A 13023-nucleotide genomic window follows, 5' to 3' on the forward strand; every position below is an offset into this window, starting at 1 on the left:
GAGGGAACAGAAAGTGCAAAGGTCTTAAGGCAGGAGAGAACCAGGCAAGAATGCAGAATCAAGAGGAGGCGAGTGTGACTGACACTCAGCTGGAGAGCGAGTGGTATCAGACATGGAGGGGAGGGACAGAGCAGAGAGCCTCCCGGGACACATAGAGGGGTTTAGATTGTGCTGCAAGGGCAGGAGGAAAGCAGCAGAGGGTTTGAAACAAGTCAGTGACATGCTTTGCAAAGTTCTCTCTGATTACTTACAGATCAGAGGTGTCGAGTGTAAGGGTCAGTGCTGTTAGGAGGCTACTGCGGGCGTCCTGGGGATGACAGTGGGCAGTACTGTCCCTGCCCCTGTTCCCCGGGAGCAGCGGCACAGCGGGGCACCTCTCTCCTGACCTGGATGGCAGCTCTAGTGAAGCCCTCCTCTGGGGGTCAGTTGCCCTTTGTTAGGGGAAGGGGACAAAGAAGAGAAAGGCAAGTGTGTGTCCGTCTCCATCTTCTCTAGAGGGCCAAGTGCCCCACTGTCAGGGCAAAATAGGGGCCGTGGTATCGCACATTTTTTACGTAGCAGTTTCTTTATTTGGAATAATGGGGATAATTGTACTTACCTGAAAAAGCTCTGAGGAGTAAAAGCATAAACGTGCTTAGCTTCTGCCTCATGTATAGCAGCACCCAATAAATGGTAGCTATTAACAACAACAACAAAAACCCAGAATTCAAAGTATAATGATAAATAGGTACTTTAAAAAAACTCGACTGATGGAAACAAATTTGGGTATAAATTTCAGCATGATGCATATTAGAACTGTTTAGTAGAATTGCTCTAGAATCTTCGGCAGTCATAACTATGCTAGTTTTTCAACTTGGCAAAGCTCTATTTCTACAAAGAGCAAACGGATTTCATTCCACAAATGCTAAGATTTATAAGGATATTGGGTATTTATGGACACTCACCTAAAAATATCCAAAGCCTGTTTCTACTCTATATCAGAGGAATAAACAAATCTAAATAGCAAGACTTTCTCGTTTTCATTAAAATAGTTCCAAAATTGTGGAAGCAAATAAACCAAGTTATTTACAGCAGCTATGTAATGATAGAGAGATTAAGGTAGGAGTCATCTTGTTTTCTGAAATTTCTGTAATATGTATAAGTGACTTTTATAATGAAAAATATTTTAAATTATCATTAAAGCTAAATTAATATGAGAAAAATTCCATTTCATCATCATGCTAGGGCTGTGAATAAAAAATAAATCCTTTCTCTTTTCATTTCTAAAAGAAGGTTTACAATGTTTTTTGGGGAGTCACATGACAATTATCTGAAATTAAAATAGGGCCTGAAATCTTCACCCAAATGCAAACAGTAGAGGTTGGCAGCTAATCCATGGATTGAGGGGAAAGAAAATTCTAGGCCTATTTTCAGAACTGTTTTAAAATATCAAAATGTCAGGTTGTGCTGGGATTCAGGATCCAGGTTAAAGGAGGTTTCACAGGCAGAACGTGAGGAATAACCGTAAGATGTGTCGGAGGGTATCGTGTGTATAAGCGCTATGGTTCAGAGGTCTGTGTTATCAGCAGCTCAGAATTGATGTGTAATCCTCCCCAGCTCAGCGCTGATCAAGCAAGTCCTGCCGAGCTGGTGAGAAACAAATGTCCACCCAGCTTCTCTGTTAGCCCCAGGCTGGGAAGTTGCCCCAACTCCCGGGGCCGGAGGCCCCGGAGATTTCATCCTCTTGCTGTAGCACAAAGTGCCCTGTTTTGTTTGTTTTTTTTTTTTTTTGCGGTACGCGGGCCTCTCACTGTTGTGGCCTCTCCCGTTGCGGAGCACAGGCTCCGGATGCGCAGGCTCAGCGGCCATGGCTCACGGGCCCAGCCGCTCCGCGGCATGTGGGATCTTCCCGGACCGGGGCACGAACCCGTGTCCCCTGCATCGGCAGGCGGACTCTCAACCACTGCGCCACCAGGGAAGCCCAAAGTGCCCTGTTTTATCACAGGCACCTGTGCCCACATCCTCAGTCCCCTGCCTGCCGCCTTTGCTCAGTCTCCTTCCTTCACGCTCGGGTTACTGCAGTGGTCTCCTTGCGGCTGTGATGGGTGCAATCCATCCTCCATAACAGAGCCTGAGCGATGGTTCTAAAATGCCAATCTGATAGTGCACTGTCTGCTTTAAGTCTCTCAGTGATTCCCCATCACATCCTGGCCTCCTTCACACAGACGCTCCCACCTTGAGTTAGCTTGTTTTCAGCCTCCCTCCCCTCTTTCTTCTAGCTAACTCCAGCAAGGCTTTCAAAGCCTGGGTCCAGCTCACTCCTCTCTCTGAAAGCCTTCAAAGGCTTCCCATTCTGATTTCAAAGCCTTTCTCTGCTCCCAGATCATCCCCTGCAGGCCCCTACTTGGCCTGAGTTGCCGTATTGCCATCGTAATTCATGTCCCCAGTCAACAGGCCACCAGGGGCAAGGGCTCTGCTGTCCTCAACCTTACTTTTCCAGGGCCTAAACCGTTATGTGGCATGTGGCACAGTTCTAAGGAGTTCATAAATATTAACTTATACAATCCTCATAATAGTACATGGTTATTAGAAGAATGTATAAACATTTGTCCAACAAATGTATATCATCTAGCAGGTGCCAGATACAATTTCAGGCACTGGGGATTCAGCAATGAACAAGACACACAAACTTCTGATCTCAATAAGTTTATAGTTTATTGAGGCAAATGGATGATAAATAGATAAACAGGTATCTTATACAATGTGAGGTGGTGAGAGGAGCTATAAAGAAAAATAAAGCCAGACAAAGGGATGAAATGTGGTCAGAGGTCATTTTAGATAGGATGGTCAGGCAAGGAGACCTGAGGAGGGGACATCTGAGCAGAGGCCTGAGTAAAGTGAATGGGCCACGTGGATACGTGAGGGGGTGGTGGTGGGAGTGGGCAGAGGAAACAGTGAGTTCAAAGGCCCAGGCTCAGTCTGTATAGTGCGTCGTGAGGAGGCCAGTGTGCTGGTAGGTGGGGTGGGGGGAGGAAAGTGGTAGGACATACACAAGGCAGGGGTGGGGTGGGTAGGTCAGGTAGAGCTCTTCAGGCCATCCTGAGGCCTTTGACACTGGTAGGTGTCAAGCCTGGTGGGACAGGATCTGACTTGCCTTTTAAAAGATCACTGTGATGTGAGTGGAGAATACACACTATGGTGACCAAGAGTGGAAGCAGGTAGAGCGGTGAGAAGACGGATGCTGTGGTCCAGGTAGTGATGATGGTGACTCGGGCTCCCCACCACGGCAGCGAAGCAGTCAAACTCTGGATGTACTGTGAAAGCAGGGCAGACAGGACCTGCTGATGCTTGGTTGTAGGGTGTATAAGAGAGAGGGGAGTCCTGAATGGTTCCAAGGTTTTGGGCCAACTGGTGGGTTGGTGGTACCATTTGTTGAGATGGGGATAATCGAGGGAGCAATGGTTTGGGAGATGGGTTGGAAATGAAGCGTTCTGTTTTAGACCTGTAAGCTTGAGTTGCTGCCAGGATTCAGTTTTACCTTCTGTGAAATGGGGATCATGTTTATTTTATGCATTTCTTATGTGAATTAAATGTGATCATTTTCTTTTCGTATTATGTAGATGGAAGGTTTATTTTTATTCACACTGCAGTTAGGGGTAGAGTTCCCTTTAAAAGAACAGAAACAACTTCCTCTTAGTGTCTAGATGTTGCTGCCCTTGTACAATTGTCTCTCCCATCAGGGAATGATGTTGGTAACAGACCCAGTCTCCATAATTATTTAACATTTATGTAGAGCTGACTATGTGCCAGACACCATACTAAGGACTTTATAAAACTAACTCATATACTCCTCCCAAATCCTTGGCGGTATACGCCACTATTCCTCCAATTTTACAGATGAAACTGGCCCAGAGGTGAAGTAATTTGCTTAAGAGCCTACAGCTAGTAAGTAGCACAGCCAGGAGTCAACCCCACATGCTCCAGCTCTGCTTCTAGCCCCAATGCCACATTCTACATCCTCTGCTCCATGTAAGCGGTACCATCATTGACATGTGACCTGGCCTCTGGGTACTGAGAAGGTGCCTCTTGTCTAACTTCATTGCCTGCACCCCTGCCCCTGTGGGCGTTCCTGCCTCAGTTCTTCGAAAACCTCTGCTCTAAAGAAGGCTGTCGGTATTGATGGCAACACCGCTTCTGTCTCAGCCACCCCAGCACTGTGTCCTCTGTGCCTTTCTTCTAAGGCCCTGAGGTCAGCCTCATCCCTGTACTGTTATACACATGCTTTTTTGGTAACCTGCTCTCTCCACACGCCCCACCTCATTGCCAGCTGTTACAAGTTGTTTTATTTTATTTATTTGTATTTGTATTTTTTTAACATCTTTATTGGAGTATAATTGCTTTACAGTGGTGTGTTAGTTTCTGCTGTGTAACAACGTGAATCAGCTATATGTATACATATATCCCCATATCTCCTCCCTCTTGCAATCTCCCTCCCACCCTCGCTATGCCACCCCTCTAGGTGGTCACAAAGCACCGAGCTGATCTCCCTGTGCTATGCGGCTGCTTCCCACTAGCTATCTATTTTACATCTGGTAGTGTATATATGTCCACGCCACTCTCTCACTTCGTTCTAGCTTACCCTTCCCCTCCCCGTGTCCTCAAGTCCATTCTCTACATCTGCGTCTTTATTCCTGTCCTGCCCCTAGGTTCTTCAGAACCATTTTTGTTTTTGTTTTTTTAGATTCCATATATATGTGTTAGCATACGGTATTTGTTTTTCTCTTTCTGATTTACTTCACTCTGTATGACAGACTCTAGGTCCATCCACCTCACTACAAATAACTCAGTTTCGTTTCTTTTTATGGCTAATATTCCATTGTATATATGTGCCACATCTTCTTTATCTATTCATCTGTCAGTGGACACTTAGGTTGCTTCCATGTCCTGGCTATTGTAAACAGTGCTTCAATGAATATTGTGGTACATGACTCGTTTTGAATTATGGTTTTCTCTGGGTATATGCCCAGTAGTGGGATTGCTGGGTCATATGGTAGTTCTATTTTTAGTTTTTTAAGGAACCTCCATACTGTTCTCCATAGGGGCTGTATCAACGTACGTTCCCACCAACAGTGCAAGAGGGTTCCCTTTTCTCCACACCCTCTCCAGCATTTACTGTTTGTAGATTTTTTGATGATGGCCATTCTGACTGGTGTGAGGTGATACCTCATTGTAGTTTTGATTTGCATTTCTCTAATGATTAGTGATGTTGAGCATCCTTTCATGTGTTTGTTGGCAGTCTGTATGTCCTCTTTGGAGAAGTGTCTGTGTAGGTCTTCTGCCCATTTCTGGATTGGGTTGTTCATTTTTTGATATGGAGCTGCATGAGCTGCTTGTAATTGGAGATTAATCCTTTGTCAGTTGCTTCATTGCAAATATTTTCTCCCATTCTGAGGATTGTCTTTTCGTCTTGTTTATGGTTGCCTTTGCTGTGCAAAAGCTTTTAAGTTTCATTAGGTCCCATTTGTTTACTTTTGTTGTTTTAAAAGCTTCCAAGTATCACACTTTTCACTCTTGTGTTCAGGCCGACGTGTGCCACATTGAGCTGAGTGCTGAAGACGAGAGATGCTCATGACAGGACGTCTGACATCTCCAGAGACTTTGGACTAGAGGCCAGGTCCCCTGCCTTTCAGCGTGAGTCACCCCTCCTACCACCAAGTGGGGGCAAAACAGGCATTCAGTGAACATTCATTCATTTATTTAGCAAATATTTATTGAGCGCTTACTACGAGCCAGGCAGGCAGGATGAGAGGTGCCGATGATATGGCAGGAACCCAGACGTGCACAGAGTTCCCACCGCTCCAGGGGCGCTGGGCGAGCCTCGGCCTGGCCCGGCAGCTCTTCCGCCAGGGCTGAGGAAGGGAGCAGAGGGTTGAGGTGGGGGAACAGGAGAGTGGAGGCCGCGGAAAGGGGCAGCGAAGGAACCAAAGCCCGAGGCCAGAGGCTGGCTTGGCTTCTGGCCCAGCGACCCCTCCGTCTCCAAACCCAGACGTGACACACACGTGCCGCAGCCGCTTCGGTGACCCCTACGCCACTGGGGCCGCCCAGCACAGCAAAGTCTAGGCGCGTGCCGACCTCCCGGGGAAGGAGAGCTTAGCAAGACAACACCGTCTGGTGTGAAGGCGGCTGGACGGTGCGTGCGCGGCCGGAGAGGGTGGCGCACGATTGGAGTCTCTCTTAGAAGGAGAGGGGAGAACTCCCCCGCTCGCCACCCAAACTCTGGAGCCTGGATTCCGATCCCAGGCCTGTTGCTTACCTGTTACGCGACCATGCGCAAGTCCCTGAACCTTCCCAGGACTCAGTTACATCATCGGTTATATGGGTTTCCTATAACCTTAAGGTTGGTGCGAGGAATAAGGGAGAATGCGAGGAATAAGGGAGAATGCAAGGAAAGCTTCTTTAGCGTGATGCCCGGCACGGAGGAAACGCTCTCGGAGCGGAGGTGGTAATTACCCGCTGCTCACACCTGGCCGCGTGCCCCGGCCTTCTCTGGGCCCCGGCGCCCGCTACTCTCTTGCAAGGCACAGATGACTAGCCTATTAGGGCGCGCCCTGACTCGATAGATGTATTGGCTTGTTTGGGGCGGGGCTTGGAATGAGGCGAGGGGAAGAAGGAGGTGGTGGACAGCGAAGAAAGGGAAGACGCGAAGGGCAGGAGGCGAGCTAGGTGGGGCGGGGAAGGAGCCGGGCGTGTTCTGGGCCCGGGCGCAGCGCGCACCCCGAGCCCGCGGCGCCGGGGGCGGGGGCGGTGCGCGGCGGCCAATGGCGCGCGGCGCTGCGGCGGGGGCGGGGCAGGAACCCCCGGCCGCTGACAGCCAAACTCGCCAACTCCGCCCTCCCGCGGGATCCCGGAGCCCTAGCCTGCCCCCGGGCCGAGGCCGCCCGAGCCGCGCGGCGAGCGAACATGGCAGCAGAATGAGAAGGCTGGCCCCAGGTCGTGGCCGCCGCCGCCGCCGCCGCGCTGCAGCTCCATATCCACGCCCGGCGCCCTCCGAGCCTCCAGCTTAGCCGGCCTCCTGCTGGTCGCCAGTGCATTTCATTCGGAGCAGCGGGCGGGGAGGAAGGGGACCCCCGCAGCCCGGCCGGTCCGGTCTGTGGCAGTGTGTCGAGGCTCCTGCGTGCGACTCGCAGGCTGCGGAAACGACGCGGGGGAGAGCCGGTCCCGGCTGCGGCGGCACGGGCGCGGGGATGAGCCGGCCATGGAGCGACCTCGGCGGGGCGCACGCAGCCGGCCCGCGCTGTGGCGGGGACGCCGCCTGAGCCCGGGCTCCGCGGGGCTTCGGGGCCGCAGGCGCGCCTCGGGGGGTCCCTGCCGCTGCCTCCGGGAAGGACTGGAGCCCCGCGTGGCGGACACTGCAGCAGTCACCGTACTGAGGCGGCCGAGCCTGCTCCGCCTGCGGCTCGGTGCGCTCTGGGCACCCGGGCGCCTGGCCCGGTGCACGGCGGCTGGCGCACCGCGGCGAGCCGGCTGCGGGACTGGCTAGAGGGCTGTGCGTGCGCGTGTTCGACCGGAGATCCGAGCTGAAAGCAGAACCAGGCGGGCCGGAGCAGCCATGCTTCCCGGGGTGGGCGTGTTCGGCACCAGCCTCACGGCCCGTGTCATCATCCCGCTGCTGAAAGACGAGGGCTTCGCGGTGAAGGCGCTCTGGGGCCGCACGCAGGAGGAAGCGGAGGAGCTGGCCAAGGAGATGAGCGTCCCCTTCTACACCAGCCGCATTGACGAGGTGCTGCTGCATCAGGACGTGGACTTGGTGTGCATCAACCTGCCGCCGCCCCTCACCAGGCAGATCGCAGTCAAGACCTTGGGTGAGCGACCCCTCCCCCTCCGCCACCCCATCCCCAGCCTCGCTCCTTTCATCCCCTGCTTCTTTTCTCCTCTTGCCCTCTCTTCATCCCGGAAGCTTACATGACATCTACGCCGACCCGGGCACCTGAGATCCCACATCCCACTCGGAGCTTTCTCCTTCCTTATCCCTGGCCTTCCCCACACCTACGCTTCCCTTCTCCCTTCTGGCACCACCCGGGCGCGCGTTCACACGCGCGTAGCGCCCAGGCTGCAGGAGGCGCGTGTGTTCCGGAGAAGTCGACCAGGCTGAGGAAATTCTTAAGGTTGGGGACGGGCTGCTCTGAGGGAGACAAAACTAAGTCGCCGGCTGAGTGTGCAGTGCCCGAGTGTGTGCGTGCGTGCGTGCGCGCCTGCGAGAGCCGAGTGCGCGCCCTGGAACGCCGGAATAAAGGGCCCACACGTGTCTCGGGTTTTCCTGGGGGCGATCGACTGCCTGACAGTCAGCAGCTGTGGCGCCCTGCTAGGATAGTTTCTTTCTTCCTGCTGGGAGTTAGTTTAGTGGGAGATTATAGAGATGTGACAGTTAGCTGGAATTATTTCCTCTTCGCTGAAAGCAAGGATGGTGAGAGTGGTTGGATGGGGGCGGGGGATCTATTAGGACGTCTTCGTGGCGGGTGGTGGTGGTCATAGGTTAGTAAAGACTAATTTGATAAAAGCAGAGGGAGTTAACTTTCGAGTGCGGCAGCTCGAGAATTGTCTTCCGCGCAGATTTGGAGTAGGATCTTAGAATTTTAGGGGATGAGCGCGGTAGTTCCAGAGGCACGGATGCTTTGTGTGGGGAAAGGCCCCATGCTGCCAGTTTCACGTGGAAGCATGCAATAGTCCCACCTTAATTCCCCGCTGGAGTAGTTCCTAGGCCTGGTGACAGGCAGGTTGGGGGTGAGCTTACCAGCCTTCACCGTCGGGTTCCCCCACCTAACCCAGGCCGACTGGACCATCTCAGGGCAGAGTATCAGAGTCCCTGCCGTGCCCAGAGGAAGAAGTGCATGTTTTTTGTCCATCAGCAGTCCTCACACGAACCAGGAAGGCTGCTCACTCCTTAGGTCCCGAGAAAATGTTATTGCCCACCCTTGAAAGTTGGAATTTTTTGTTGGCCAGGAAAGAGACAAAGCTTAGAAGGCAAAAGAGTTAGAAGGCAAGAACTGGGAAGGAACAGAAACCAAGGGTAATTTATGCAATCTTGGAAAGAATGTTTTATTTTTAAAAACAGGCATGGATTTAGGGTAGGTGACATGTACATATATTTTAATTCTATCTTCCGAGAATTATGACCAGAATGTAGAACTCTTTCTCCCTAGAAAACCACTTTCATCAGGCCATTCCATTCTGTTGTTGACTCGGATGGGACATCTGAAGATTCCTAAGGAGACCGTCCAAGGCTGTCCGTTTTCATGTTAATTTTATTAAGCTTCTGACCTTTGTTGCCTGTTTTCTTTGGCCTTGAATGGAATGTCATTAGGTTCTGGCCAATATTTCTTTTCTGTTTGATCGAGTATATACGTTGGGTAGCTTACGTCTGTGCTCACAGTGGATCTGTACATATTCAGTAAATGATCACCATCTTATAGCATAAATCTAGGAGGGCAATTCATGTAAGATGGGTCCATCTAGAGCCCCGTCTCTGCTAGAGGGCTTACGACCTATCACATCAGAAAGACCTTGTTGTCACATCCCCCCCCTCCCCGCCCTCCCCCTCCCATCCCCACCCCAGCACAGCCCTCCAGGTCAGACCCGCAGAGCAGCCCTAGAGCATGTCTTCTGGAGGGTGACAATTTGGGAAGCAGGGATGTTCCTGTTTTCTGACCATCTCTGGTACTTTAGCCATGAAAGCATTTGGGGGCTCTGGCTTTGGGAAGTGGCACAAATTATACATTACTGGATACTTCTTCTGTTCTTATTTTCAAAAACCCCTATGATTATTTTTTTTTCTTTGACAAGGCTGAGGTGGGTTACCTTTTCAAAACCAAGTGTCAGGCGTAAGAAATAGCCTTGGTTTAATCATCATGACTGAGGAATAGGGGTTTGTTTATATTTTCGTGCTAAGTCTTGGGCTTTTTACTTTTCTTTTAATTCCTGATTTCACAGGTGATCAGACTACCTGATTCTCAGGTAGTCTCTGCTTGCAGGAAACGCGGAGGCTTTGGGTTTACATGTGGCTGGACCGTAGGCTTGTCCCAGGGCTTCATCTTCAGTGGAAAATCCCCAGACGTGGCTCTTCTTCCCATTGTACCTGCGAGTACCCGGTGGGGCGGTCATCTTGGTGTGCTGTGTGCTGTCACAGTTAGAGGTTCAACACATACGACACAGGAAGTGAAAAACCCCCGAACAGTTATTGGGCCGGTCTGGCCGTTGGAGGTTTGTAGATATCAGTGGTTGCCTAATGTTGAAACAAGCCAACCTTGACTAGTCCTGGCCTTGTCGTCCTGTCCTCCTTTGAGTTGCTTGCCCGGCAGTGGTGAGAGATCTGTGGCCCTGGATCCATTACTGGTCATGGGCCTGTCGAGGTGAGGGGCTGCGACCAGTATGGAGGCATAAAACTTGCAGTCAGTTGAATCACAACATCCTCCTTTGATTTCTAAAAATTTCCTTGAAGTCCCTTCCTAAGCGAACTAGGCATTTCTCTGTTGGAGAGCCGTTTCTGCAACGTATAATCTCTGCAGCATCCAGGCTGCCTCTTCTTATGTACCTACTGTGTGCAACGTGGTAAGTGCTCTATATGAAATGTTTCATTTCTTGACTAAAATAATCCTCGAAGGTAGCTGTTTGCCCCATCTTACAGATGAGGCTGGAGTTGAGTTGCTCAAGGACATGTGTCTCCCCCCAAGTCATTGCTTCCTCTCCCATCCCCTAAACTTGCTCCTTTTGCACTTACTTCTGTCAGAGAGTGGCAGCCCAGGTGAGATGGTTGGAGGGATCCTTTGTTGTGTGTCTACCCCACTCACGGAATCAGTTCCCAAATCTGGTTGATGCCAACCCCCCGTCCCTCTTGTATCTGTTCCCTCTTCTGCATCATTGCTTCCTCCGTAGAAGGAGCTAGGCCCTGACTGCATCTGAATTAGGCTGCAGTCTGCCCCTCGCCACCCTTGCCTCTGTCCACCTTCCACTCTGCTGCCAGAATTATTTTGAAGAACTGCAGACCTGATCACGTTACTGCTCCCCCATTTCATCACTTCTAGGCAAAGCCCCAGCTTCTCGGCATGACAGGCAAGACCTGGCCCCTGACGAGCCTGCCCAGCCTCCTGTCCTGCTGGTGGTTCTGGAACCCCACGCGCTTCAGCTAAACCAAACTGCAGGTGTTTCCCGGAAAGGCCCTTGTTCCTTCATGTGTCCCTGCCTCTGTCAGGAATACCCTTCTGCCTCGTGTGTGTGGTGGATGCCTGTTCATCCAGCCTCAGCCCCAGTGGTATCTCCTCCCGGAATCCTTCCCCTTCCTCCATCCCGCCCCCCACCCATACCCTTCTGTGGGCTCAGCACTGCGTGCCTCCACCTTTTCTTGCACTTACTTTAATGCATTTGCTTAAAAAGTAGCTTTTATTTAGTTATTATCAATAGGTTATAGGTTCACGTGGTACAAGTTTCAAGTGCTCTAACACACTTGAAATAGTACACAGTGAAGAGGAGGTGTTCCCCAGCCCCATCCTTCAACTGGAGGCAATCACGGTTATAAGTTTTGTTGTCTCCTTTTGATGACTTTTCTAAGTATGGACTGGTGAATATGTGTGTCGAGAATTTGAAAAATATTTTTCACACAATTAGTAACATCTTATACTCACTGTTATATACTTTGCTTTCACCATGCAACAATATGATCTTGAAAATTTGTGTATATATACACATAGATGTATATTTAAAACTCAGAAGGTAAAAGTATTCTCGCTCCTGTTTCTGGCTGCGTAGTATTTCACTGTATGGGATAAACCAAAGTTTACTTAAGCTGTTCCCTATTATTCAACATTTAGGTTGTTTCCAAACTTGTTTTTGTTTTATTTTATTTTTTTATACAGCAGGCTCTTATTATCTATTTTATACATATTAGTGTATATATGTCAATCCTAATCTCCCAGTTCATCCCACCACGTCCCCTCCCCCTTTCCCCGCTTGGTGTCCATACATTTGTTCTTTACATCCGTGTCTCTATTTCTGCCTTGCAAACCAGTTCATCTGTACCATTTTTCTAGAGTCCACATATATGTGTTAATATACGGTATTTGTTTCTCTCTTTCTGACTCACTTCACTCTGTACGACAGCCTCTAGGTCCATCCACGTCTCTACAAATGACCCAATTTTGTTCCTTTTTATGGCTGAGTAATATTCCATCGTATATATGTACCACATCTTCTTTATCCATTCATCTGTTGATGGGCATTTAGGTTGCTTCCATGTCCTGGCTATTGTAAATAGTGCTGCAATGAACATTGGGATGCAGGTGTCTTTTTGAATTATGGTTTTCTCAGGGTATATGCCCAGTAGTGGGATTGCTGGGTCGTAAGGTAATTCTATTTTTAGTTTTTTAAGGAACCTCCATACTGTTCTCCATAGTGGCTGTATCAATTTACTTTCCCACCAACAGTGTAAGAGGGTCCCCTTTTCTCCACACCCTCTCTAGCATTTGTTGTTTGTAGATTTTCTGATGATGCCCATTCTAACTGGTGTGAGGTGATACCTCATTGTAGTTTTGATTTGCATTTCTCTAATAATTAGTGATGTTGAGCAGCTTTTCCTGTGCCTCTTGGCCATCTGTATGTCTTCTTTGGAGAAATGTCTGTTTAGGTCTTCTGCCCATTTTTTGACTTGGTTGTTTGTTTTTTTTAATATTGAGCTGCATGAGCTGTTTATATATTTTGGAGATGAATCCTTTGTCCGTTGATTCATTTGCAAGTATTTTCTCCTGTTTCCAACCTTTTGCAACTTGTAATGAATAATCGAGAGCAGATGTCATTTTGCACACGCCAGTGTGCTCGTAGAATGACTACGTGAACTCTTTATCACAGTTGGCGGTAATCTCTTTCATTTGTTTGCTTGTTCTTTTCTTTGTTATTTGTCTCCCCAGTTAGAATGTAAGTTCTTTGAGGGGGTAGAGCCTTTGTCTGCTTGGCTCACCCAGTTGCCTTATCTCCCCTAGACAGTGCCAGGCACTGAGT

The 13023-nt window shown here is 49.8% G+C and overlaps 1 protein-coding gene across 2 annotated transcripts in view; it reads left to right on the forward strand.

The window, feature by feature from the left end:
* Positions 1 to 6840: 6840 nt before the first annotated feature.
* The window catches only part of GFOD1 (Gfo/Idh/MocA-like oxidoreductase domain containing 1), a 101739-nt gene continuing 95556 nt past the window's right edge, over positions 6841 to 13023 (forward strand). The window contains exon 1 of one of the 2 annotated variants that reach the window (XM_030881405.2): positions 6841 to 7841. In XM_030881405.2, the coding sequence (XP_030737265.1) occupies positions 7589 to 7841 (253 nt within the window). In that variant the 5' untranslated portion in view covers positions 6841 to 7588. Of the gene's footprint in view, positions 7842 to 8318; positions 8444 to 13023 lie in introns of those variants that run through there. The other variant, XM_060307395.1, reaches the window with a different exon arrangement.

The sequence above is a fragment of the Globicephala melas genome, chromosome 11 (genome assembly GCF_963455315.2).
Source record: "Globicephala melas chromosome 11, mGloMel1.2, whole genome shotgun sequence".
NCBI classification, from domain to species: domain Eukaryota; kingdom Metazoa; phylum Chordata; class Mammalia; order Artiodactyla; family Delphinidae; genus Globicephala; species Globicephala melas.